Source organism: Boleophthalmus pectinirostris, unplaced genomic scaffold (assembly GCF_026225935.1).
Source record: "Boleophthalmus pectinirostris isolate CB_2022bp ecotype Guang Dong unplaced genomic scaffold, ASM2622593v1 HiC_scaffold_19, whole genome shotgun sequence".
Classification (NCBI taxonomy): domain Eukaryota; kingdom Metazoa; phylum Chordata; class Actinopteri; order Gobiiformes; family Gobiidae; genus Boleophthalmus; species Boleophthalmus pectinirostris.
Window position 1 is genome coordinate 26,243,865 of NW_026571140.1, and position 26,728 is coordinate 26,270,592.

The window sequence follows — 26,728 nt, forward strand, 5'->3', positions numbered from 1 at the left end:
ATTAAGGCGAGTATAAAAAGTCCCACAATGCCATTCTTCACAACGCAGCCTCTTGTCGCGTTAAGCAATAAAGCGAGCCAAGGAAGCATGTTGTTCCGTGAAAAATTAGGAAATTAATTCTGATTACGAGGGTTCACGACCTAGTTTAGTGTGATCTGGTTTGTGGCTTTGTGGAGCAGGGACTAATTGGTGATAATGATTGTTTTTATGTTCATATAAAAAGTAGAGAGCCATTCTTAACCCAGGGTCATCACACAGGACGCTAATTATTATGTTAAATAATAGGCTCACTCACCCAGTTCTGTAGAATGTGCCATTCTTATGCGCCAGAAAGTGTATTCTGTTATATAGTTCAATCAGAGTACTGTATTCTGAATACTTGGAATACTTTTACATCGACTTGGATAATATTATAGTGTAAAGAACATGTCATTATGATAATTATGATAACAACTATTTTTGTTGTTTGCATTAATTTAAGTCTAATTAGAAAAGGAAAAATTGTGTTTTCTATTTTTCTTAATAATACTGTGCCGTTCCAAGCCAGAATTTCATAAGTACCCTCATGTATTCCTTTGAATTTACAAAATAAACTGTTTTCTGAATTCCACTAAATGAAAAAGTAACTGTACAAGAATAAAAGTACTCAAAACTGGTATTCAGAGTCTGTACGTATTTTAGGTATTGTACATATACAACTTTGACCTTACATGCCTTAACAACATAGTTTAGTTACCATCAGATTAAACAGGTAAATAAATCAATAAATCAATTTGCAACAACCAACAGACCAACCACTGTGAATATGTGTGTTATAATTGTGCAAATAAAAAGTATATACAGTATAATGTATTGGTTTTAACATGTACGAAATAACTTCACGTTTTAGTTAATGTGGTTCAGGATTTTCAGATAGTTCAGTTTAAACTATCTGAAAATCCAAATTCATAATGATGTACTTGGATTATTACAGTGACCCAAAATTAAAGAATGAATTAAAAAGCAGCTTTTCTGTATGTGACCAAATGCACATATTTATTTTTCTTCTGGTGCACAGTGTCACTCTGGTAATACTGGAATCCATTTGTCTGAAATTTCACAAACACATTATTGTCACAAACTTAAAACTAATTTCTCATAAAAAACTATTGAGAAACTGAAATGGTACAAGTGCAAGATACTAATAGGAGATACACATTACTTTATAATTGATTAGATGCGGAGCCAGAAAATGCCCATAGTAGTGCTGTCTATCAGTTATGTCTAAGTGTTGTTAGTGAAGTGAAGCTAAAGCAATTTGCTGAGGCTAAAACAATGGCTCATTCTCCTGCAGCTGATGGCGTGTGGCAGGAGAGGCTATCCACTCTGAGAGGACTCACCCCATTGACTTCCAGGGGGACGATGTGTCTCATGAGACCACTGCTGGTCTGACAAATGTGACGGGCTCATATAACCTTAATGACACAGAGCACCAGTCTGATGTCCTGACGGCCCACACCAATGTCAATGGGCCTTGACAAGAATATCTCCGGCCTCTGTGTTTCCGCTTTCTGTAAATCAGCCGGAGTCGGAACAGAGAAGGAGAGATTCAGATGAGGGCTATTGAGATGAATGGATTGTCAAGAAAGCTCCACAATATATTGAAGTTTTGGTGTAGAATCAGAAAGGATCAGTTTATCTGTATCTGTAAGAGTGCATCTTGCCACTTAAAAGAAACCTCAAACTTATCCTATACACTCATATAAAAATATCTATACTGTGTCCAGAAAACAAATCAAAAATGTAAATATAGTTATTATGTATGTCAACCTAAGTCAAGCACTCCTTCTCCTCTGTGGACACTGTTTTCCAGTCTTTTGGTCAGCTCTGTGACATAACTGAGAGGCAGGGTTGGACTGGGCAAATAATCGCATTTTAATCAGAATCAGAATTCCTTTCATTCATCAGTCAGAGGAAATTTGCATAACAGAAAGGCAGCCAACAAGCAGAAGAAATGTTTATCTACATCATTTTACAACCCTGAATATTGTAAAAGGACTGTACAAAGAAAATGTACAGTTCCGAGTTCAGCAGTTTGATAGTGACAGGCAGAATAATTTTCTGTCTCTCAGTCGAGCACATCCATTCATCATCAAATTCTTTCAAATTCAAGATCATTTCAAATTGTCAATGACAAGCTTTGATCGTTTTAATCAAGAGCTCTACAGCCAATCCTCTGTCAGTAAAAACATGTAGTTGGAGTCCATTGCCATTTCACACAAATAAGTTTGAATAAAACTCTGAGTTGTTTTATTTCATTATTATACTATTATTTACATGTGAGGAACATTGAATCCATGACATGGTAAATAAAACCCCCTCTTATTGTGCTGGTTTGGGGTTTTCCTGTTCTGGCCCCTGGAGAATACAGACCTCAGAGAGGTTGCCAGCTCCTCTGTGTGCTGTGCCCCCCGCAGAGGCCTGTTCTCTGGGTAAGCTCTGCTAAATGAGTGGGCTGGTCATCGCCCACCCTGGGGCTCTACCTGGGGCTCCTCAGACCACCAGCTGCTGTGCTTAGGTCTCACTTCTGCAAGCTTTAACCTCCCCATATGTCTGACTTTAAGTGTTGAGATATAGCTCGGAGCAGTTTTTTCAGTAAGTGATTAATCGTGACATGGCTAATTAAAACTGTTTGTGCCTCCTTCGCTGTGAGAGTAGCACATATACAGGACTCAGAGTGTCTATGTAACTATTCTGGTGGAGGCAATGAAACTATCATGCATTCATTACAGGCATTTTAACACTTGAAAAACTTATACCTTGGCTCTGTAGCATCACCTTCTTGTCACCATGGACAATGTAGATAAATAGCTGTAATGTCATACTGTGGCACATTACTGGAAAAGCAATAATATTTCCAAGGAGACAATCATGTGGCAAAAAGTCTACCAGAAAAGTTTCATTTTACACCGTTAATTAATGCCTTAACCTTGAAACAGCCCCAGTTGTTAGTTAGTTCTGGATTTCCCCCTGGCAAGTTTGTTTACAAAGTTTCTCTCTTTTCGTACTTACCAGTCACCTCGTTCCATTTTACATAATGTTGAAATAAGAATTATTTAATGAATATTTCAAAAAGAGTATCTAGACCTTTGAAAACATTTACCTTGGACTAAAGGTAAATGAGCGATTGCACTATGCCTGTCACGATGCATGATACATCGCTACAGGGAAATATTGTGCTAAACAATATTATTGAAACTACTTAATGCCACTGACACAAAGCAAGAGAATTCCAGCATCCAGATTGTAAATAGATAGTATCATTAAAAGGCACAAGCTGCAACAAATAAATAGCAGAAAGAACCAAAATTAGCCATAGTTTACTCTATAGCTCAAATATTATGTTGTTACATAAAAATGACAAAATCTCCCCACTATTACAAAGGAATTGTAGATAAAGTATATACTGAGCCTCAAAATATATTATTCCAGCTTTCATATGTAGAACAGTAAGTCAATATAGTAATTATCATGACAAGGCTAGATCCATACTCCATACTCCATATCAAATCAATATGATTCAAATTCACATCAAAGGTATTCTTCCATGCATAAAACAACAGTAAACTTCTGTATAATCAGTTATTTGTACTTCTTAAACTTCTTAAAAAAAATTTGAAGTGAGATTCTTTCTTCTTTCGTTTGATGTACCTTTGTGTTTCTTCCTGTCACTGCATTAAAAGTGAAAGTAAGAGCAGGGTGTGACAGTGGGTGGTTGTGAGGTATAAAAAACTGAAACTTGCTATCAAGTCGCAAACAGAGCAGTCGGCAGTATTGAGAAAACACAGCTCTTACAGTGTATGCATATGTGATTTTTCACACATCCGACACAAGTCAATGCATAGCAAACTTAAGTACATGTCGTGTAATTATTACAATTAATGTCACAGTAATTTTACACTATAGTACAATGGAAATGGATGTAAAAGTTTTCCAAGTATTCAGAATATAGTACTCTCAATGGACCATGTAACACAATACATTACAAGATACATTTTTAAAGCAGGTGTTCAGTATTCTGTAACTTAATATATTTTTTAAGTGTTCTCCCCCCATCAGTGCTGGCAACAGATCATGTGAGTGGCAAATATAACACTTTCTGAAGGTGACTGTGCAGTTAATTGAGAATATTACACCTCATGTCATACTATAAAAGGACTTAGGACTTGATATGGTAGTTTTCATATTTTTTTCTTTATATTGACATTTTTATTTTTTTCTTTCCTCAGCTCGTGATGTAAGTCTTGACACTGTGCTGAGACATGGACTTTCTTTCAGACTTTATTTCCCAGCGTGACCTTGCCCGTGGTTATTTACGATACGGAAAACATTTAGGCGTTTGCTATTTGACACTTCCCCCTCCGCCATGTGCATGTCAGGAGTTTAGTTGAAGCAGTGCGCCTGCTTCTTTCTTTCTTGAATACGTTTTTCAGACCCATCATCACCTTTCTCACACTTTCACCTGTGTAATAGCTCGTCTGATTGTGCTTTGCAGATCTGTCATTGTGCAAAATGAGAACGTTTACAGAATAGCGGCGTCTGTGGTTGGATTCAGAAAAAGAGAGTTACAATGGGCATTCTTGAGGATTCATACAACAGTGAACAAAGGGGCTTAATGCTCTGAATTAGTGCGTCTCAACCTGTGGTACTGATACAGGTGGACAGAGTATTGTCTACAGGATTAGAATATCAACTACTTTGTCTATAAAGCAAGAAAAGTGCCAAAAATCTGCTTAACTGGATCAGAAATATGTGTATTTTTGTTTTTACATTGGGAAATACATGAATCTCAAAAAAGAGGTATACTCTTTTTGGAAAGAACTATGATGCATTCAAAAATATAATTGCATTAATCTTAAAGAGAATAAATCATAATGTTCTGTCAATGTTGCTTGGCGCATTTAAACCTAGTAGGGAGGTCAAAAGTGTAAAAAAAATCAGATACTATTCAAAAGCTAGTATTGAAACTAGATATGGTTTTGAGCAAGTATCCATACAAAAAGTCACATCAGATATACAGAAATGAACTGTCCTGAATAGCTTTAGAACGATCTTGAGCTGTATCAGAACAAGTATAAGAGCACATAGACTAGTATACACCCATGGACGAACCACTACGGAATGTACCTGGACCACTGAGGGATTACAGTATATAAGGCCACATGGTAATATAAAAGAAAGTACTATTATTTAGTAGGGATGTAACAATAACAGAAATATCGTGATATTATATCGTCATAGTTCTCACAATAATATCGTGGGCCATTACAATATATAGAATTACAAGTCTCTTTGCTTAAATGAACAGTTATGGTGTAGCAATAGGTAAAAAAAAGACAGCGGGAACTACATAGACCATGATCCTTTGCTCCATTTCAGTGCAGACTACATGAAGAAATAACAGTTCTAAATACTTTTAAGTCTTAGTTCTTTGGATTAAGTCTTGTCAAGGCATTTTAAGAGGAAAAGTAGCATATTAACAGTTTTAGCCTCCACAAAATATCGCAATAAATATTGTACCGTGAGATGTATATCTTGAAAATATCGTTTTGAAAGATTTGAATATTGTTACATCTCTAATCGTGAGCCTCCCCACCATATCATGAGCTTTCCAACGATATTGCAATAAATATTGTACCGTGAAGTTCATACTGTGACGATATTGTATCGTGAGACTGGGTTATTGTTACACCCCTATTATTTAGTGCTGAAAATCACATTCTATTGTGGTATTGGAATTGGTATTGAGTATCAAATATACTCCTTAGTGTGAAAATCAAGTTTGAAATATATCTGATATATTTATATTTATTTATTTATTTGAAATAATATCATTGCATCACTAACCTGGGAGTACAAAAGCTGCTGGTGTTTTTTGTCTTTCTAAAGTTGTATTATGGGTAGTCCACATGTTAAGACTCACCTAAAGAGTTTCTGACATGGTTTATGGCATTTAGAGTTAAAGCTGGACTAAACCCTGGTATAATCAAAGATGTGTTCTCTTTTTATTCATTTTTGGTCTGGGTTTACTCTTTGTACTGTATTTTATCTGCTTGTTAGTTCTGGCTCTGCCGTGGTCAAAATTTCATTGCAGTTTGGTTCATTACAGGTGGTTTAAAAATCTAATATTTTCAGAGAAGAGATTTGGTGTGAAAAATTGTGAGAATCTCGATCTTTGAACAGACAGAAACACATCTTTGAAGATATCAGCACAAATTGTTTATCTTCAGTTGTATCAAGATGGTTTGAAGATAAAGGGCAAATTCTGTATTCAGGAAAAATGTGGAGGAGGATTTGACATTACAACCCGAACAAGTACATATAATTTGTCCGTGGCATTAGACGGAAGGAACTTGTCACACAGGCCTTTGCAGCAGCCATATTTATCTATCCATTACTGTCAATCACAAAGTTACCAACAGGAAAAGTTCCACGTCCACATATAAACTGGATAACATATGGTCGGAGAGATGGTGGGAATTATCCATGTCATCTTGTTTGGACATATTTAATTTGGGTCTCGGGGTCCCGGTGGGTGCAGTTGAAAGTGGGTGATTTGGGTGATGGAGGGGAGATCCAGATGGCGGCGCAGCGCTGAGATCAATGGGGCTTGATGTATTTTTCCGACTTGAGCGAGCAGACAGATGTGATTTAACACAGTAATTGGGTTCACTTCCAGTTTGTGAGTTTGTGTCAACACATAATCACACCTTCTGAGGCAAGTGCAAACCACAACGTAAAAAACATTAATTATTGACATGGTTTAAATTCATTATTCAGAGCAGGAATATTTCACTCGGAATCGCTTGTTTTAATGTGGTGGTTGAAAAAAGAAAATATGTGGCAACTGCGCATTACTAACACCGTAGTAAATTAGAATATGATTGTTTTATTGCTTCAATTTTCTGCTGCTGATCTATAAAAATATAACAAAATGATAGAAGTTGTTCTCTGCATTTGACCCGTCTTTCAGTGCCAAAGCAGTGATTGAACTGATCAGTGTATTTAAATATAATTCAGCTTCTGAATAAGATACACAGCAGTTATATTGAACTGTTGACAATACCATGAATGCTGGTTTGAAGATGTGCAATTCAGGATATGAAGACTCTCAAAAATAATTAAATTTCTGATTCATGTTATAATGTTGTTTCCTCATTAGAAACTTATATTTTATTAGAAAATGGTGTTGTGTTGTGTTTTGTCTGTTATGTTAAACACACAAACCCTGCATATTTAGACTGAGTTCTTCTCTCAAACAGAAAACCCTGTCTACCACCATGTATGGCATTTAAAAACACAGAGGAGCACTTCCTGTATTACCATGACATAACAAGTTGGAAGAGAGGGACTTTTTGTTTGAGAGAAGAACCTTGCAGAGTTTGTTAAACATGTGTGAATGAAACAAAACACAACTCCACGTATGTTTGTGATGCACATACATCAACATTCTAACATGACTTAAAGCTCAAAAGGTGGTGTAATATAGGACCTTTAAGCACATTTGACTCACTGTTTCACTGCATGTTTTTTCTGGTATGATTTTTATCTTAGCACAAAAAGCCCTTACAACCCTTAACATTCAGACTTTGTGATCTTACTCTCTAAAACCAGTCTAAAGTCCGCCTCACATGTGCTCATGTGGCACAAGTTTACAGCATTCATTTAGCCTGTGTCACTCAACAAGCTCCAATCTTTTGTGTGCCGCTGTTGGTGCAATCTGGATCATGACAGGAGCATAAAGGCCCGTTTAATGTGGCACGGGCGAATAAAGAAAAGGCCAGTCATTGTCCAGATGTGGTCTGAGCGTGGAGCTGGATCGCGGTCAATAGATGCTTCAGATAGAGGTGTCAACCTTTGCAAAGGGCTGTGCACTTTCAGCTGGAGTGAGCAGTGACCAAGTCAATACTATGAACAGCATCAACAGTATTTGATTAAATATGCTTCATCTGTGTTATGTGGTTTGGTAATCAATGTTATTGTTATTACTCACTTCAGTATAATTATAGGTATTACTTTGCCTGGGCAGTTTAAAGGGCCCATATCACACAATTTTCTGATCTGTTATTATACTGTTGTTTCCTCATCACAAACAGACCTGGAGGTGTGCTTTGTGTCATTCACACATGTTTAACACACAAACCCTGCATATTGAGTTTTTCTCTCAAACATAAAACACTCTGTTCCACCTTGTGATGTCATGATAATACAGGAAGTACTCCACTCTTTTTTTTTTTTTTAAACTCCATACACTTTCACTAGAATCGTTTCCAGTCTTTACTGAACTAAAGGTAAAAAGTTGCTGTTAACTTGAAAACTACCACTACATGACATCACAAGGTGGAGCAGAGCATTTTTAGCTTTGGAGATGTGGACAGAATAATAATAAAGGATTACTCAAACATGTGTGAATGAAACAAAACACAACTCTAAGTATGTTTGTGATGAGGTAAGAATCTCCACAAACACAAGCGAGTGACAGACCCTCCACTTGAAATGTTATATAGTGCACCTTTAAATCTACATATTCAAAATACTGCATAAAGAGCCTTTTTATGCCACATTAACTTTACTTTATCATTTCACAAAGCTATTCACATACAAGAGGAGCGATACGAGACAATGTCCGTGAAAGTGAATTAATAGTCAGAACTGGTGTCTATTGTGGTTCAGTTTAAGTAAAAAGACCGAGAGCGGGGACAGTGTGTCTTGTTGATTGACCGCTCTGATATTTTAGTCTAGTTTTAAATGCAAGACCACAATACAGAATAATTCAATTTGAGATAAAAATGGCATAGGAATGGAGCAGCTTTCCAGGTCTAAATTGTTGGCATTTCAGTTTAATCCATAGAAAATAATGACTCCAGACCAGATGTACAAAGGAAATCCCAATTCCAAATGTCAGCCATACATCATTGTCACAACACCAAAGAACAAAGCTGAAAACAGTGCATAGTTAGTGCATAGCGTAACAAAGTTTTGTTTCCCTATAATGAATGAAATTGCATGTATGAGGGTATCAGGAGTTTAAAAAAACAAATATACATTCAATTATGCTGAATTTGTATTTGTTTTCCTGCATTGACCTGAAAACTGAAAACTATGCTTATAATTACTATATTAAGTTATCGTTCAATGTATGTAAGATGGACTAATATTTTTTGGGGGTAATTTTTATTGTGTGTAATTTTTCTGTGCACTACTGGTGAATTATTGGTTATTTTTTGACCATATGACAAGATCTGAGCTGTAAAAGATTGAATTAAAAACTATGACGCATTACAAATGGAAACTACGTACTAAAGTGTTTTATTCTGCTCTTTATTTATTGCAGGTCATTATTTTTTTTTACCAGTATTGTAAATTTAAAATAGTTACTGTGGTTTAAAGGTCATGCCATATGTTACTGCTCTGCCTAGGTGTGGGACATTAAACAGCTCTACCTTACTTTTTTTTTTCAATTACATGTTGTAATTATAGCTCGGAAATACCTACAAAAGCCGGCATTCTGAGTGAACGGGGTTGCCTCTCCACAGATCTGACCTGTAACTTGGTCTGTTATGTGTCAGTGGCATACATTAGTTTCAATACTCATGTACATTTACTTCAGAAATATATCACTCTTCAACATTTGTTATCGTAACGAGCCTACTAAAAACCTTAATACACTGTTCATTGGATGTGACTATTCTAAGTATTAATTAACAGTATTTTCCACATCACAGGTGCATTATGCGTTGGCTTTGGGCTTGGTTGTGTGAAGTAGGTTTGGCTCAGGTACATGTCTTTATAAATGCTGGCAACAGTGGTCAAGTGCTGCAGCAGATGGCATGGTCCGTACACAGCGCCCTTTGGCCAGGTATGGGCTAATGAATCCTGTGGGGACCTCCTCATTGCCTGGCACGGGACCCTCTCTGGGCTCCGCTCCACTGTCCCACTGATGCCATGACATACTTTCCCTGTTTTCCACCAACTTATGCTAGGCTTCTGGGAATATATCAACTAAAAACTTCTGCATATAAAGTATCTGGTAGATTTTAAAAGGCTCGTATTATCCTATTTTCTGGTCTATGTTATAATGTTGTTTCCTTATCAAAAGCATAACTGAAGGTGTGTTCTGTTTCATTCACACATGTTTAACCCTGCATATTTAGACAGCGCTCTTTACTCAAGCAGAAAACATTCCGATCCACCTTCTAATGTCATGTGGTAATACATGTGTGCTCCACTGTGTTTTTAAACTCTATACACCACAAGAATCATTTGGATAATTTCAGTCCCGGAGTTGCCAGTTTCTACTAAACAAAAAGATAAAAGGTAGCTGTTAACTTGAAAAATCTACCACTACATGACATCACAAGGTGGAGAAGGGCATTTTGAGTTTGGAGATGTAGACAGACTAATCATAAAGCATTACTCAAACATGTGGAAGTGAAGGAAAACACAACTCCAGGGATGTTTTTGAGGAGGTAACAACATAACATGGCTTAAAGCTCACAAGAATCAGTTTTGCGGAATATAGGACCTTTAAGATATGCAGGAGTCAGCACAGCAAAATGGTTGTGGGTTCAATGCTCTCTTTCTGTGTGGATGTTTGCCTGTAGGTTTGGGCGCTCTGGTTTTCCCTACCAGTACAGACATGTGCAATGAAGACTCTGTTGCCGAAACTTTGACATTGTGCAACAAATGTGATTAATTCTTGGCAAGAACTGTGTCCCTGGAGGACTGACGTAGGTTATATAAGAACATTTACTAGAGTAATTTTTTATTTTTTTTGTTATAAAATTTGACTTCTTTTTCTATTATGAGTAAACCCAAAGTCAGTAGCTGTATGCTTTTAACAAAATTAGATGAACATGTTTTTTGCATCACTCCTTTGTTGTCCGTCCTTTTAAACTATGAATCTTTGTGTATTATTTGGATGTTCTTTCCTTCCAATTATTACTTCTGTTTAATGATATTGTGGGTCCATCATCTGCTTCTTTCTGTTGATAAGTCATTACTCGCCTAGAATGTTCCACAGTATGACATTAAACAGCTCTGCCTTACATTCAATTACATGTGGTTTTATTCCTCAAAAATACCCAGACTGTGAGTGGGGTTGCTTCTTCACAGCTCTGACCTGTAAATATAGTCAGCCGTGGCCTCCATGAAAGGTTACCGTGAACCATTCCAGAGAAAGGAATTACATCTCCATGGAGAAAAGCATTTGATGGACCTTCCACCAGAAAAGTTACACAATGGACCTTCAAGAACAATTTTAGGCTCCTCTGTCATTTCATTTTGTTTAGTTGTCAGTTTTAGTTACAGAAACCATGAAAACAGTTGCATAAAGGCCCATTCTTTTCCCTCAAATGTATTCTTGTAGAAGAAGACTGCAGTCCAATGGAGGGGGTTAATTGACCAAACTGGAAGCAGGAGCTGACATCATTTGTGTGTGATTTCCACATGTTGTTTTGAATTAAACCAAAGGCACCAACAAAAGAATGACACAACATGATGCAATATTCTGCAAAATGGTGCATGCCAATGTGCCCCTCGAGACTGTTAAAACTGCTTCTTTAAAGGAACACTATGTAACTTTTCTGGTTGAGGGTCCAGCACCTGCTTGTCTCCATGGAGATTTTATTGCTGATAAGTTTTATGTCATGCTGTGAAACATTCCAGTCAGTGCAATAACATCTCTATTAGGCCTGTAGTTTACTGCAGAAACTCTTTGCCATGTCCTTCAGATCAATTTGTCGACTTAAAAGGAGGCATGACAAAAGCTCTCAGAACTATTATATATCTGTATGCAGGGGGGACAAAGAGGTCTGTTATCGAGGATCCCAGGGTTTTGGGGACCCAGACTTGGACCCTCTTCATATTAAGTTATATTAGAAGGGACCCATGAGAGTTTTCTTGTCCTGGGCCTCCAAATTTCTGTTGATGGGCCTGTTTTATGTATCTAACCAAAACCCTACTCTCAAGTCTACCTGAATAGGAGTTCAAACAAAAACAACTATTAAGGCAGGAAAACAATATGTATTAGGAAACAATGTATTTATATAAAGATTAAACTTTTGCTTATAAATACCAGCTAACTCACTCACTCACTTCTCATTTCTGCTGTTGTGTTATATAAATCCTTGTGTCGACAAATATAGTTTTTGGCCGAGCAAGACACCATCAACCGATAAATCAACTTACTCAGTTAAACTACTAAAGGACTTACAGCCCCAATCTCCAAGCCGATAAATGCACCTTTAACACCTCAGGAGTGATCCATCATCAATCAGACAGACCCGAGTGCATTTTTGTTTCTTGTGGCTTTTTAGTTTCAGGGTTAACATGTCATCACTTGTCTATTGATTTCTGTCTGATGCCCTTTTTGGCACAAATTGTCTTGTCTCAACTGGTTCAAATTTTGGAAATAAAAATTTAATCACAAAACTGAACACATGAGCAACTTTTTCCACACCTCTTCATTCATCCAGGCAAAGGACTGTTACTATAGCCACTACACAAGTACTATAAGCTTATTTAATATCTTGACCTAAATTCAATGTACTCCTTCTTGTAAATTGCTTTGCTTCCTTTAATTAACTCAAAAACACAGCTCTACTATGAAACATATCTCTGTAGGATTACCAGTGGACACTTTTAAGTTGCAGGCCACTGGGGCATATACTGTAGCTTCCATTGACTTTCATCATCACGTGGAGCAGGCTAACAAACTGAGCACTCCTCTGCCTCCTTTAATGAAGCTACACAAAGCACTGGATACAAGTGTGCTACACTTAACAGCTGCCCGTTAGCTACAAGTGCCAAGCTTTTCTCCATAAGAAACCTCCTACATGAGAAGAAATACATGCTGTTTTAACATCAAGGGACCCAGCGCCACGGGGAATTGAGGCCAAAAGCATAGCAACAGTAGAATACGGTATATGATGTTAGCTTGGCTTTAATCTCAGCGTGATCACACCTCTAGGTAACCACCAAACTCCTACGCCAGTGTATAATTATGATTTATTTATTAGCAGTTTAATATGTGGCATTGGTTAAACATACCTGTGACATGATGATGTAAATGTATAATTGGTCTATAGCTAAAGGTGCACTGCGTAAGTTTTTTGGTAGAGAGTCTGCCACCTGATCGACTTCATGTAGCTTTTATTGTTTTGTTCCTGGAATCCTCTATGGCATGGCATTTATTTTAACTGTCTCCATGGAGACAAGGAGGTCACATCACCAGGTCAAGTTACAGGTCAGGTCTGTGGTGAAGTGGGCTGGCTCATAGTAAGGATGCATCTCTTTTTAGTAGTTTTAATAAAAACACCTGTAATTGAATAGACAGAAAATATATTTGTTTAATGCCATACTGTGGAACATCTCTAGCCAGGCTGGCGCCACCCAGTGCCTTCACTCAATTTCATTTTTCTCCAGTGACTAAGTCAGGAATCAGAATACACTAGATGGTTTTGCAAGAACCCCGGAAGTGCGAGTCATATAATGTGCGAGTAATATAACAGTTAGCCCCTTTAGCACCGCATTACATACGTCACGACCAAATAGCAGCAACTGGTTAAATAAAAAAAGTACCCTCCTACTAACGAGCGAATGAATTCTAATGGAGCGAAATCAGACGGTTTTCACAAAGTGAAACCGGCTGATGAATCAAGCTAGAATATCCCAAACAAAGCAATAATATCACCATGGAGAGAAGCAGATGGCAGACACTCCACCAGAAAAGTTACACATTGCACCTTTTAATAAGATTTGTTGCTTTGTTTTATGAGATTGTTTTGTCAGACCATGATTAGCTTGTTTTTATACCTCATAGTTCATGCTTGTCAGAGTGCCCACATGGTGTTGCTGCGCTGTATCTGGTCTGCTGATTTGAACAGATTTTGGTGCTGTCTTCCTGACGGTGGCTGCAGGACGACAGCGCCATGTGCAGTCTGACTCCTTCAGGACAGTATCCCAGGTGTGCGAGAGTAGAAAAGCCCCCTTGTCCCGGTTTATAGTAAGCCTCCTTCACCTCTAGTGAAAATAATACTTACTATTATAATACTTCAATTATCAAAAGACCAAATGAACCTGGTTGGGTTGAGGTTTGCCGGTGCATTGGCTTATTGTTTGCTCTCACCGGTCATTCATTAAGATTCTGCTGGGCCACTGTGCTGTGTAACTCCAGTCAGCACTTTCCCCTAATTACAATGCTACACTTGAGTCACTGTGTCTTTGAAGATGGCCATTCATCAGAGACAAGCACATCTGTGCATCACTCCGAATAATCAGATACAGCACCGTAGTTTTATTTGGAAATATGTTTAATGTAGTGCCAAACATACTGCGTAAAACTATGTTGTGTTGTTGATAAGTAGTTAATAGAAGAAGAAGAACTTTTTTATTCCTCTAATCAATTGGTTTTATTCTAGATGCATTTTGAACATATCTCTTATCTTGTGGCATAATTTGGAAGAATTTCAACAGAAAATACAGTCATGACTTACTGTGTGCATTTTATGTCTTTTCAACTTTCAATAGATTTTTCTTTGTAACTGCTAACACTGGCTGATACTATCCTTATTGCAGTATTTGAATGTGAAAGTGTTCTGGAAAGAAATACGCCACAGATTTACTTTTTTTTTTCCCAGATTGCATAACCATCTACACCTAGGCCCATAGTAAATATTGTATTATGAATGGGTCTAGCCAGTCTGCGGGAGTAGATCCATGAATGTGTGATCAGGAGTGAACTAAATCATAGATGTTACAGCACTGGCTGACCTCATGTCAAGTTGTGGTGTTCTACATCCAGCAGCAGCTTTCCAATGTAATGTGTGACTTCTGTTGGAACATCAGCAGCACTGGGAATTAGAATTTCAAATAAATCATGAGGAAAGTATCTTTTTAAAGCCATATGCAAACACTGTGTTTTCTGACTCTGTTTTGAGTCTATCCAGCTCTTTGTGCTGTGGTAAAAACATCTGTGCCACGTTAAAATCACCACACACAGGGAGTCAGATGATTTGCTCGAAGGAAATAGTTTGGAGTCTTGAGCAGTTCTTGTTCACATTAGACAGGGTGGCTGACACATCTTTTCTTAGTCTGTTTGATAGACACTGCAGCACTTACAGGAGGTTTGATTCTGAAATATAACAGCACATTGTCACTTGTAAAGTCAAGCAGCAATAATATGATGATACGTTTGGCAAACCCTCATGGACCAGATGCTGATCAAATCTGGGAATGTGACCAAGTTCCTTCACGTCATCTGGGAGCTGCTCTGCTCTGCACTTTGTGTCTTTAATTCATTTTGGTTAACATGTGTTATCAGACTTTTTTTTTTTCTTTTATGTACTTAAACTGAGCTTTTCATGGTTTATTTTGAAAAGTTATTAACATTCGATGTGTCCATATTTTTATTGCTTTACTTGGAAGGTTCTGTAGTTGTATAAGCAGGTGGCGTCAGCGTTCAGCCATGGAACAGGCCGGATCTCTCCAGATATTTTTCTTGGCTTGGTGGTGTCACATGTTTTTGTCCATGGAGATAAGTTTAATGCCATATTGTAGAACATTCCAGACAAACTGATAAAGTTTCTACCTGAAAAGCTGCATAATGTTTGTTTTAACTTCATGCTATTTTTATATATATTTTGTAAGATGGTAACATTAAGAACTGGCAGAGTCACCCATGCACTAAACATGCACTTTTAGTCGCTTATGGTACTGTGATATTCCAGCCGTGGTACTTAGCACCTTCAATCAATTTGTTGCATGAGTGGAAGTCTAAATTGAAAATGCCTCAGTTGCTTAATGCTGTGTGAAAATAACACAAGTTATCCATCACTATGATTAGAAACCTTCTTCAATATTGTACCATTATAATTTTACATCATTGGTCGGTGAAATGAGGTGTTAGAGACATAATCAAAACAGATGAGCAAAAACTGCATACATTTTGGTATAATGCTGCAAAAACATGCACAACATCAATGTCTACAAACACTAACACTGGAATTACATTGTGAACTTTACAAATAAAAAATAAAAGTAACGCTATTTGTAACCTATATGCTGATAATTTACTACTTCAGTAAATGCTCTAAGGTACTATTATCTTGCTCTCATATTAAGTCCCCTTTTTATAGAAGATGCCACTTTTTCATCTTGCAAACAACATGTTACACCAATGCCCGAATAATAAAAGTCCATTAAATTACAAAGCACACTTCCCTTTGGCAATAGCCTCCTGTCTACCAGTCAATTCTTTCTATGTATGCCCATAACTGACAGTGGGTGGTTGTGGGTCACTGGTGCTCCGTTTAAAGTAGTCTTAAAGGTCTTATATTACACAAATGGGCCCTATAAAGTATAGAAATGAAATGTGCAGAACTAGGAAACAAAAACTAATAACCCATGCCTGCAGAGTGTGAAGGCGCAACCGCTGCACTAAAACACTCAAATACTGAATGTCTTACCACTCATGTCTAAATTTGTAGAAAAGTTTTTGATTATATTTTAGTGAATCTGAAACCAGGTCCGGCTGTATCATTATCTATTACTCACATTACCAATGCACTGCTTTGAGGAGCACCTGAGCCCCACTGAAAATCACCAATCGATACTGAAGAGAAGATTAAAAGAGGATCAGTAAATGCGCGCAGCCTTATTTGGATGTTTTCTAAAGAGGGTCTCGTGGCTGTGAGGTGATCTCTGGAGAGCACTCTGTTGACGGTGGGCCTCATTACTGTAGCCCTGTATCTCTGAGGGCTGATTAGGACCGAGCATTGAGAATACCAGCAGCAAGTACACCACTGTATTCTGTTGTTTCATTATCCACACAGAGCTGGGCAGTATGCAAGACAGACACTTATCCAGAGCCCACATTCAATCCACATACTTTTAACTAGGGATGCAATGATACAACATTGGTATCAGATAACAGTGCTGAAAACTTTGGTGGATCAGATATCGGCTTCCAAGATATCTATAAAGTGGTGTAATAAGACGATTCACTGGCCAATAGCAAAAGAGAAATGAATCCTACCTGGACCACTGAGGGATTACACGAACATCTTTAAAGGTCAGTGGGGACGAAACGATATCCAAACAATATCTCGGTACGATATTTTCACGAAATGCATTTCACAGTACGATATTTATTGCAATATTTTGAAGAGACTAATATAACAGTAGATAGGATACTTTTTTGCTTTTACAATGCCTTGACAAGATTTTGGTGTGAATCATTACTGTTGTAATCCCAAAAGGTCAAGTAAAAAGCATTTTTTCATGTTGACTGCACTGAAATGAATCATAGGATATGGAGTTCTCTACTTTAATTAGCTTTTGCTACTATAAAACAATACATTTAAGCAAAGTAACTTGCGATTTGATATATTGTGACAGCCCACGATATTATTGTGAGACTTTTGATGATACGATATCACGATATTTCGGTTATTCTTACATCCCAATTGGCCAATGTTTGCCTAAAATAATATTAAACATGTATATTTTCAAAGCTGTAATTACATTAAATGATAAATAAAAATTACAAAACACATTTGGATCATTTTTTACCATATACCAGAAATAATATTTTCAGTCTCTGCCCTGGTAATGGTTCATACCGGGTATCAGCAGATACTTTAAACCAAAGTTTCGACATTGGTATTCTGAACAGAAAAAAAAAAAGCTGGTTTGGTGTATCCTTTACTTTGAACTTTCTTTCTCCTAAATTGCCAGCCTCGTAACTGTTATGAGTCAGATAATGGTAACACAACTAATGGTATATAAGTCATTCCAGACCCCGCTGCGTCTGTAGGTGTCATTGGCTGGTGGGATGGCTTACCCGCTGAGTAGGCCTGTTGAGTTCATTTGGGAGACACTGCAGTATATTTGTGTTTATGTGGTTGCTGTGTCAAATTGAAGTTACTTATTTTCTGTTTTGTTGTCTGAACTTTTGTGTTGTTTTATGTTTTAATTAAGTTAATTTACATTCACAACCAAAGTCGTCTCCTTAAAAATAAATTCAGTTCGGTAAAAGACACTTTTGTTTTAAGTCTGCCTCCTACATCGACCACTTCTGCCCAGCTTCTCCACAATAATAATGGTAATGATGCTGTATGAGGGTAATAATGAAGGTAATAATAATGAAATGTTAAGATCGGCCACGTTGCAAGGCCAGAAACAGCAGGAGGAGCTTCAAATGCCCCACAATACAGATTTAAACATTAGAGACTTACAAAGATGTTAAATAAGGTAAAAATGTAATACTCTTTATATTCACCATTGAATATTTTATGGACACAGACACTGACACAAGTAATAGTGAAAAAATGTAACTCCGAAATTGTCAGATTTTCTCTAGTGTGGAAACTTATTACATTTTTCTTCAGTTGGAGATATTTGCAGAAAAGGGCAACCAAAGAAACTTAAGACTTATTTTTATTTCAGTAAGTGTGCCACAGGATCAGGAAGTCTCTTATTCTGAGCCCCTACCCAATCCAGACACTTTTGACTTTTTTTTGTTAATGACTGCACAAAGAATTCTCTCAGAAATAGCAGTTCATTTATGTGGGTTTCGGACAAGCATTTAAAAAGACGTGTTATAATGATGTCTGCTGCTGTCTGATGGAGGGCAAGAGATAATGTAAAATGTGTTTCTATATTTATATGTATTATAATGAGGGTGATTCTGGGACAAGTGCAAAAGGATCAGCTATTTTGTCACTAGGTTTTTCATCCCCATTCAAATGCATGTCTGAGTAGTTTATCAGTGCATTTTCAGTTAGACTTATTTGTAATGGTGATGTTTTTGGATCAAATGGAGCAGAATACAGGAGAGAGCTAAAGTTAAATAGTGTTGCTTTCAAACTTTCAGCTCAAGCTCAGTCTCCAGTTTATATTTGATTCGATCGATGGAGAGTTTGGGAGTGGGTTCTTCTCTCTTCAGTCTTTCACTCTGTTCAAATACAACAGACATTTGCACCATTGTTCTCAAGGGAACAGGACAACATCAGCACTATTTTTTTTTTTTTTGTATAATTTTAAGGCAGTATCATGATTATGCTTAGGCTTGCGACTATACAATAACACATTTTGAAGTACGATATATTGCTGAAGAAAATATAGACGATAAACAAGAGTAGAATTATACACAAACAAATTCTACATTTTCTAAATATTCTAAATGTAAAATATGGTTAAAACAGCAGTAAATACATAAATAGCAGAATTATACAACACTTAAGTTGTAGTTTTTTGTTTAGTTTTTTTAGATTTATGAGTCATAAAAGTTATTCATTCAACTGGATGCAGCACCAATCTTATTGTAGTACAAAAAATAACAAAAAGACCCACATTAGTATAAAGAAAAACACCACGATGAATACTAACCCTCAAAAATTATTTACAATTATACAATTATAATTACAAACAAAATTATTTTTAAATATCAAAATAATTAAGTTGTGCCTTCCCTCTCATTTATTTGAACGTAGTTTGGGGTATAAGATAACTTTATTTGTACTTTTACTTCAAAATTTGCTGCATTTAATTACAGTGGACTTCACACTATTGGATCGAGTTTGTTCACTATATAATCGTACTAAACTGACAAATATATCTCTCTCAATTTGTTAGAGTCCGTTCCCCTTTGATGGCTTCAGTGATGAGAGTCCCAGAATCACAGGAGAGATTTGATCAAAGAGGTTTCTGCAGCTTTACAAAGACACTATGAAATGTGTTAAAACCTCTTCTCCTCCCTCTCCCCTTCTTCCCCTTCCTCCCCTTCTTCCCCATCTTCTCCCACATCTTCTACCCCTGTCTGTGTGTGTGCAGGAGAGCACCTGCGAGTCTGTCCTCAGGGATACACCTGCTGCACCTCAGACATGGAGGACACGCTGCACCTGCAGAGCAAAGTGGAGTTTGAGAGCCTGGTGGAGCAGACCAGCCACGACATGAGGACCACCTTTGTGTCCAGGCACAAGAAGTTTGATGGTAAGAACAACACATTTGTTGCATTTTGGACTTAAAGGGGCAATATATAATGTTCTCTTGGGGGAGAGTCTGTGATCTGCTCGTGTGCTTGGAATGTTTCTTAGCATTATCTTAAACTTATCTATCTCCATGGAGACAAGCCACCAGATGATGCCAAAAGTTGCTGATTTTTACACACAATTGATTTTTCACAGTAAGAATGCATTTTTAAAGATATTAGAGCAATGAAAAAATGCATAACTGAATATTTGTGAGATCAAATACATTTTCTTGCCATGGAACACTGGCAACACTCGTCCATCACCCTGGCTGAAGTCACTGAGGTGGTTGGCAAGCTCCTTGGTGGCAAGGCTCCGGGGGTGGACGAGATCCGTCCTGAGTATCTTAAGTCTCTGGATGTTGTGGGGCTGTCTTGGCTGACACGCCTCTTCAACATCGCGTGGCGGTCGGGGACAGTACCTCTGGACTGGCAAACCGGGGTGGTGGTATAAGAAGGGGGACCGGAGGGTGTGTTCCAATTACAGGGGAATCACACTTCTCAGCCTTCCCGGTAAGGTCTATGCCAGGGTACTGGAGAGGAGAATCCGCCCGATAGTCGAACCTCGGATTCAGGAGGAGCAGTGTGGTTTTCGTCCTGGCCGCGGAACACTGGACCAGCTCTACACTCTCCATCGGGTGCTCGAGGGTTCATGGGAGTTTGCCCAACCAGTCCACATGTGCTTAGTGGACTTGGAGAAGGCATTCGACCGTGTCCCTCGTGGTGTCCTGTGGGGGGTGCTCTGGGAGTATGGGGTCTGGGGCCCTTTGCTAAGGGCTGTTCGGTCCCTGTATGACCGGAGCAGGAGCTGTGTTCGCATTGCCGGCAGTAAGTCAGACCTGTTACCAGTGCATGTTGGACTCCGCCAGGGCTGCCCTTTGTCACCGGTTCTGTTCATTGTTTTTATGGACAGAATTTCTAGGCGCAGTCAGGGGCCGGAGGGGGGCCGGTTTGGGGACCACAGGATCTCATCTCTGCTGTTTGCAGATGATGTTGTCCTGTTGGCTTCATCGAACCAGGACCTGCAATGTGCACTGGGGCGGTTTGCAGCCGAGTGTGAAGCGGCTGGGATGAAGATCAGCTCCTCCAAATCCGAGGCCATGGTTCTCGACCGGAAAAAGGTGGCTTGCCCTTTCCGAGTGGGTGGAGAGGCCCTGCCTCAAGTGGAGGAGTTCAAGTATCTCGGGGTCTTGTTCACGAGTGAGGGGAGGATGGAGCGTGAGATTGACAGGCGGATCGGTGCAGCTTCAGCAGTGATGCGGTCGCTGTATCGGACCATTGTGGTGAAGAGGGAGCTGAGCCGAAGGGCAAAGCTCTCGATTTACCGGTCAGTCTTCGTTCCTACTCTCACCTATGGTCATGAGCTCTGGGTAGTGACCGAAAGGACGAGATCGCGGATACAAGCGGCCGAAATGAGTTTCCTCCGCAGGGTGGCTGGGCGCTCCCTTAGAGATAGGGTGAGGAGCTCAGTCACACGGGAGGAGCTCGGAGTAGAGCCGCTGCTCCTTCACGTTGAGAGGAGCCAGTTGAGGTGGCTCGGGCATCTGTTCCGGATGCCTCCTGGACGCCTCCCTCGGGAGGTGTTCTGGGCATGTCCCACTGGGAGGAGGCCCCGGGGAAGACCCAGGACACGCTGGAGGGACTATGTTTCTCGGCTGGCCTGGGAACGCCTTGGGGTCCCCCCAGAAGAGCTGGAGGAAGTGTGCGTGGAAAGGGAGGTCTGGGAGTCCCTGCTTAGACTGCTGCCTCCGCGACCCGGCCCCGGATAAGCGGAAGAAAATGGAATGGAATGATGTACAGAATACGTGATGGCTGACTGTATAGTATTCTACTGGTCTCTAAGAATGGTCTGTCTTAAACAGTACTGCTGTGAATAATTGTACATACAAATGTTCTTGAATCCAGGCCATGATTAGCATTGGAAGTGCACATAATTGGTTACACTAGTTTCTGTTGTTAAATGCACATTATTGTTTTAGTCAGTTACTGAAAGATTTACTGCAAATGTTAATTGCTGAGCCCTAAATCTGGTAAACGCAGAGGACAGTTGTTTATTTATTTAATTATCTTGTGTAGCCTCAGACATTATGCTTATTTTATTTTTATTTGCTTAAGACGTAGCTGAGAGCTAATGATTTGAGAATATCTCTCTAATTTAAACTTTGAAATGTAGCCAGAGGGAGGTTTCCACTGGTGCACATAATTTAGGCTTTCTTTGAAATGAATGATAATGAGAAGATATTTTTTTGTGTTGAGCTTGTGTAATTTCTAACACAAGGTTAGATGTGCTGTTGCTTCTTGACACAGTTGAGTTGTTGTAGCAGAACTGCATTTATTGGGATCATGCATGACTGGTCAGATGGAGCAAGAAATACTTCCATTCTCGAGTTGTTGGTGGATGTGCAAAAACTCCCTCTGAAGTAAAACTACATTTGGACGGGTGTGTTTTGCTTTGGCATTCACTTACACTGTTTTTCCTCTTGATTGAAACCTCAATAGTATTTTAGCTCTAAAGAAAAGCGAGGATTCCTTGACAAGAGTGTGATTAAAAAGGAGAGAAAGTGTCAGACGTTCCATTTGCAGTTTGGACGGTGCTCCTCTGTCAGGTGTGCACCTGCCTCTATGACTCTTTTAGCTCTCGTTACAACACATTGGCCTCTAATCACAGTTGAGTCCAGCTCAGAAGACAATAGTAATGTTATGGTGCATGTCTGGTGCATATTTCTCCTCCTAAAACTACCCCTGCACAGGATTCCAAATTTCTCAAAAAATATTATCGATTCAACAAAACATTATTTAACTCTATCACTTTCAGGATATGAGGAAGTGAGTAGGGATCCTGAAGATTGTCTGGACAAAGTTTGTTGTGTACAAATGTGTTTTTAATACAACTATTTGAAAAGTAGCTGCTTGTAAAGTTATCATCAAAAAAGGCTTCTTGTGGGATGGAGATAAAGCAATAGTGGAAAAACAAAACTCCCAAGAGTCAGTTGTCAGTGCTAGTGTACAAAGTTGTTTTGTTTTTTCTTCAGTAAAGTGCAGTTGGAGATATTTGCAAAAAGGGCAACGAAGACTAGCAAGACTCCAGAACTTATTTCTAAGAACGTGGCTGTTTTGTTTTGGCCCCCCCATTGCGAACCATATTGTTCAAGTGCCCAAGTGAAAAATACGACTCAGGTGACAGTTCAGGTCTGAATTGGACTTAACTAAATACAGATACTACCAAGAACCTTCTTCTTTTTCTACTAAGTAACATGTTGTAAATGCATTAAAGGGCGCATACTACACCATTGTCTGATCTGTGTTGTAATGTTCTTTCATACCTGGAGCTTTGTTCTGTTTCATTCACACAAGTTTAACTTGCAAATCCTTTATATTTAGGCTGAGTTCTTTTCTCAAACTCTACTGAACAATCACATCACAACGTGGAACAGAGCATTCTGAGCTTTGATGTAGACAGACTAACAATAATGGATTACTCAAACATGTGTGAATGAAGCAAAACACAACTCTGGGTATGTTTTTGACAAGGCAACAACATTCTAACATGGCTTAAAGAGGAAGAACGAGAAAATCAGAGAGATGACAGAATAATTATATGAACACTTTGTCTCAAACCAAGGCTTTCACCAGTAATATATTTTGCAAAATTTCATAAGAAAAATAATAACTTAAAGGTGCACTGTAAAACTTTTCTGGTAGAGGTTCCACCACCTGCTTGTCTCCATGGGAATGTGATTGTTTTGTCTGGAATGTTCCGCAATACAGTGTTAAACTAGTCTATTTTGCATTTATTCCACTAGAGGTGTTTTTATTGCTTAAAAATACCATGAAAAACAGACATTCTTACAATACACCTGCCATGCTTACGGGTAAAAACAACAGAATATTTTATCACAAGTGCCTTTCGTGATGACGTTTTTGGGGCTTAAAAATGCAAGAATCTGAAACCACCCTCCAGAGTGGAAAAGTTGAATACACTCCGTTGTAGCATTTCAGTCTACGCTGCCCAAGACGCAAAGATCAGATCTGCTCACGTTGCGTATGCGATTACGTCACATACATACAGTACACAAAATCCTGGTATGCATACCCAATTGAATTCCACACACTTTTGCATCACCGTATGGTAAATGGTCACATTTTTCTATAGCACTTTTCCACCTTCAAGGCACTCAAAGCGCTTTACAACGAGGAACCACTCACCCATTCACACACACACCAGTGTACACAGACACTGTGGGCAAGGTGGGTTAAGTGTCTAGCCCAAGGACACAATGACAACATTCATCTGTGGGAGCTGGAATCACATCAGTGGATCTGACCACTCAACCTGTGATGTTCTGGAATTCAGATCAGTGGGCGAATTCTCTACCAACTGAGCTACTAACTGAGCGCCCTATGCTCACACTTTAAACCCTCATCTAGTTACAAGTCAGACCGTTACCAGGTACACGGTGCACCTTTAGTGATTTCTATTTTGAAAATGAACAACAGAGCAACATATTTTAACTGGAGAATAACTGTATTGTATTATGCAATGAGATTAAAGTCCTTAGTGTAGTCCTAACAGGCATTTAAATTCATTATACATGTCGATCTCCCTCAGAATAATGGCTGTATTCAGTTATCCAGTGGCACAAATCATTTAACTGCCCCCCTGCCCCCTGCGTCACACCGCTCCTGTGTTAATCTGCGTGCGCTCCTCTTGGGGCTTGAATCATCCCTCATCAATTTTACATGTCCTCATTTTTGTCCCCAGTTATTTATAGGGAACTATTATGAAAACCTTAACTTACTTTTTGATTACCGAGCGCTCTCCCCAGAGGCTCACTGGGTTTTGATGTATTGGTTGATGTATTATTCAGTAATCCTGCTGCCATAAATGAATGTGGCAAGAATTAAGGCTCAAGTCTGTGGAGGTCCAGTCTTTTGGCCGTCAAATCCTTTAGTTTTCGCCCACTCTGTTTTGAAAGTCTCATGTGCCCCAAGAAGAGAAAGTTTGGTTATATTCAAGTCCAACAGATCAGCTTTGTGAGAAACTTTTAAGAAATACTACATGTTTTGTTGGATGATTTTTTGCCCTTTAAAACCAGAACTGTTTTTGGAGATTCAGTTCTGTTTTGAGACACAGAGAAAATGTATTCCCTTAAAATGACTAAATAACCAAATTTGGGGACTTTTTATCATCTTAAAAAGAGGTGGTGTAATTGAGAAACTGTACTGAACTAAAATCCCTAATATGAGTCATGATCTTTTATTTCAATTGTCTGAGTCTTCTGACATTCTCGGTATTTTGTACAATGAAACAGTCCAAGGTCTTTATTCATTGTGGATTTCTTGAGGTGACAGCGAAGATTTAGATAATTATGCAGTGAATCTTTCCATGTCTGATGAAAATAATAAGACACTGTTTAATGTTCTATCTTATTTAATGTCCTACAGTATGGCATTAAACTCATCTATTTCCATGGAAACAAGCTTGAATGCCTCCAAGCCATGTTACAGGTCAGATCTGTTGAGAGGCAAACTCACTCACTATAGGAATGAATGATTTTGTAGTATTTTTGAGCAGTAAAACACCTGCATTTGAATAACATAAGCATAGATGAGTTAAATGCCATACTGTGAAACCTCTTAGATAAAGCAATAACATCTTCATGGAAACAAGCTTGTAGAGGACCCCTACCAAGGAAAGTTGAACAGTGCCTTGTGCTCTGTCTAGTTCTTACAGATACAAACACTTACTGCATGTTTATGATGCTTTCAACTGATCAAAATGTGGAATGTGATTTAATTAAATGTAATAATTTGGTCCAACCCACTCCTCTGTCCTAGGCTTGTCACGATAATACATTTTGAAGCATTATGTATTGCTAAAAAGATATAGTGCAATAAACGATAATATTGGAACTACTTTATACCACTGATACAATCATCAGTAACAATAATGCAAGATAATCCCAATAAACCAGTTTTAAATAGTATCATTAAAAGGCCTGAGATGCAGCAAATAAATGGCAGAATTAACCAATAATTAGCCATAGAAGTTATTTATTCAACCCTATACAGATCAAGGCCCATTTACACGTACACAGGCATTTTTAAAAATGGAGACATTTCCCTTTGTTTGTACCCATCTTTTACACGCAAATGCGAATTCGCCTCTGAAAATGAATCTTTCTTAAAACTCTGGTTAGAGTGAAGATTCTGGAAAACTACAGTTTCACGTTTGCACGTAAATTTAGATAAACTGAGTTTTAGGCAGCTGACGCTCCAAAAGTGCGACCAGTGTTTACCTTTTGCTATGATGATGATCATGGAAGCATTCAGAGCAGCAGTCGCTTTTCTTCTCGTGCAAAAACTTTTCATTTGTTTGCATTTGCACACACAGCTGATGTGCCATATCGATGACCAGAGACAAATGAGGGCTCGGAAGTCGGAGAGGCGAGCCCGCTCAGTAATGCATGTTTTACAAGGTATTTTTGAGTACAACTGTAATGAAATAAATTCTACAGGTTTTAATCTAATCCACGTCCATCTAGTCTCCATGTAAATGAAAACTTTTTTGAAAATGATGCTGTGTGCACAATGTTATTTTGGAAAACGGATGGAGGGAAATATTTGTTTCTCAGCATATCCACTATTTGTAAACGTAGC

The 26,728-nt window shown here is 38.5% G+C and overlaps 1 protein-coding gene across 1 annotated transcript in view; it reads left to right on the top strand.

Moving 5' to 3' along the window:
* The window catches only part of LOC110173018 (glypican-6-like), a 181,387-nt gene that overhangs the window by 15,981 nt on the left and 138,678 nt on the right, over nt 1-26,728 (top strand). The window contains 1 exon segment of the mRNA XM_020938992.2: nt 19,873-20,031. Coding sequence (XP_020794651.2) covers nt 19,873-20,031 — 159 coding nt within the window.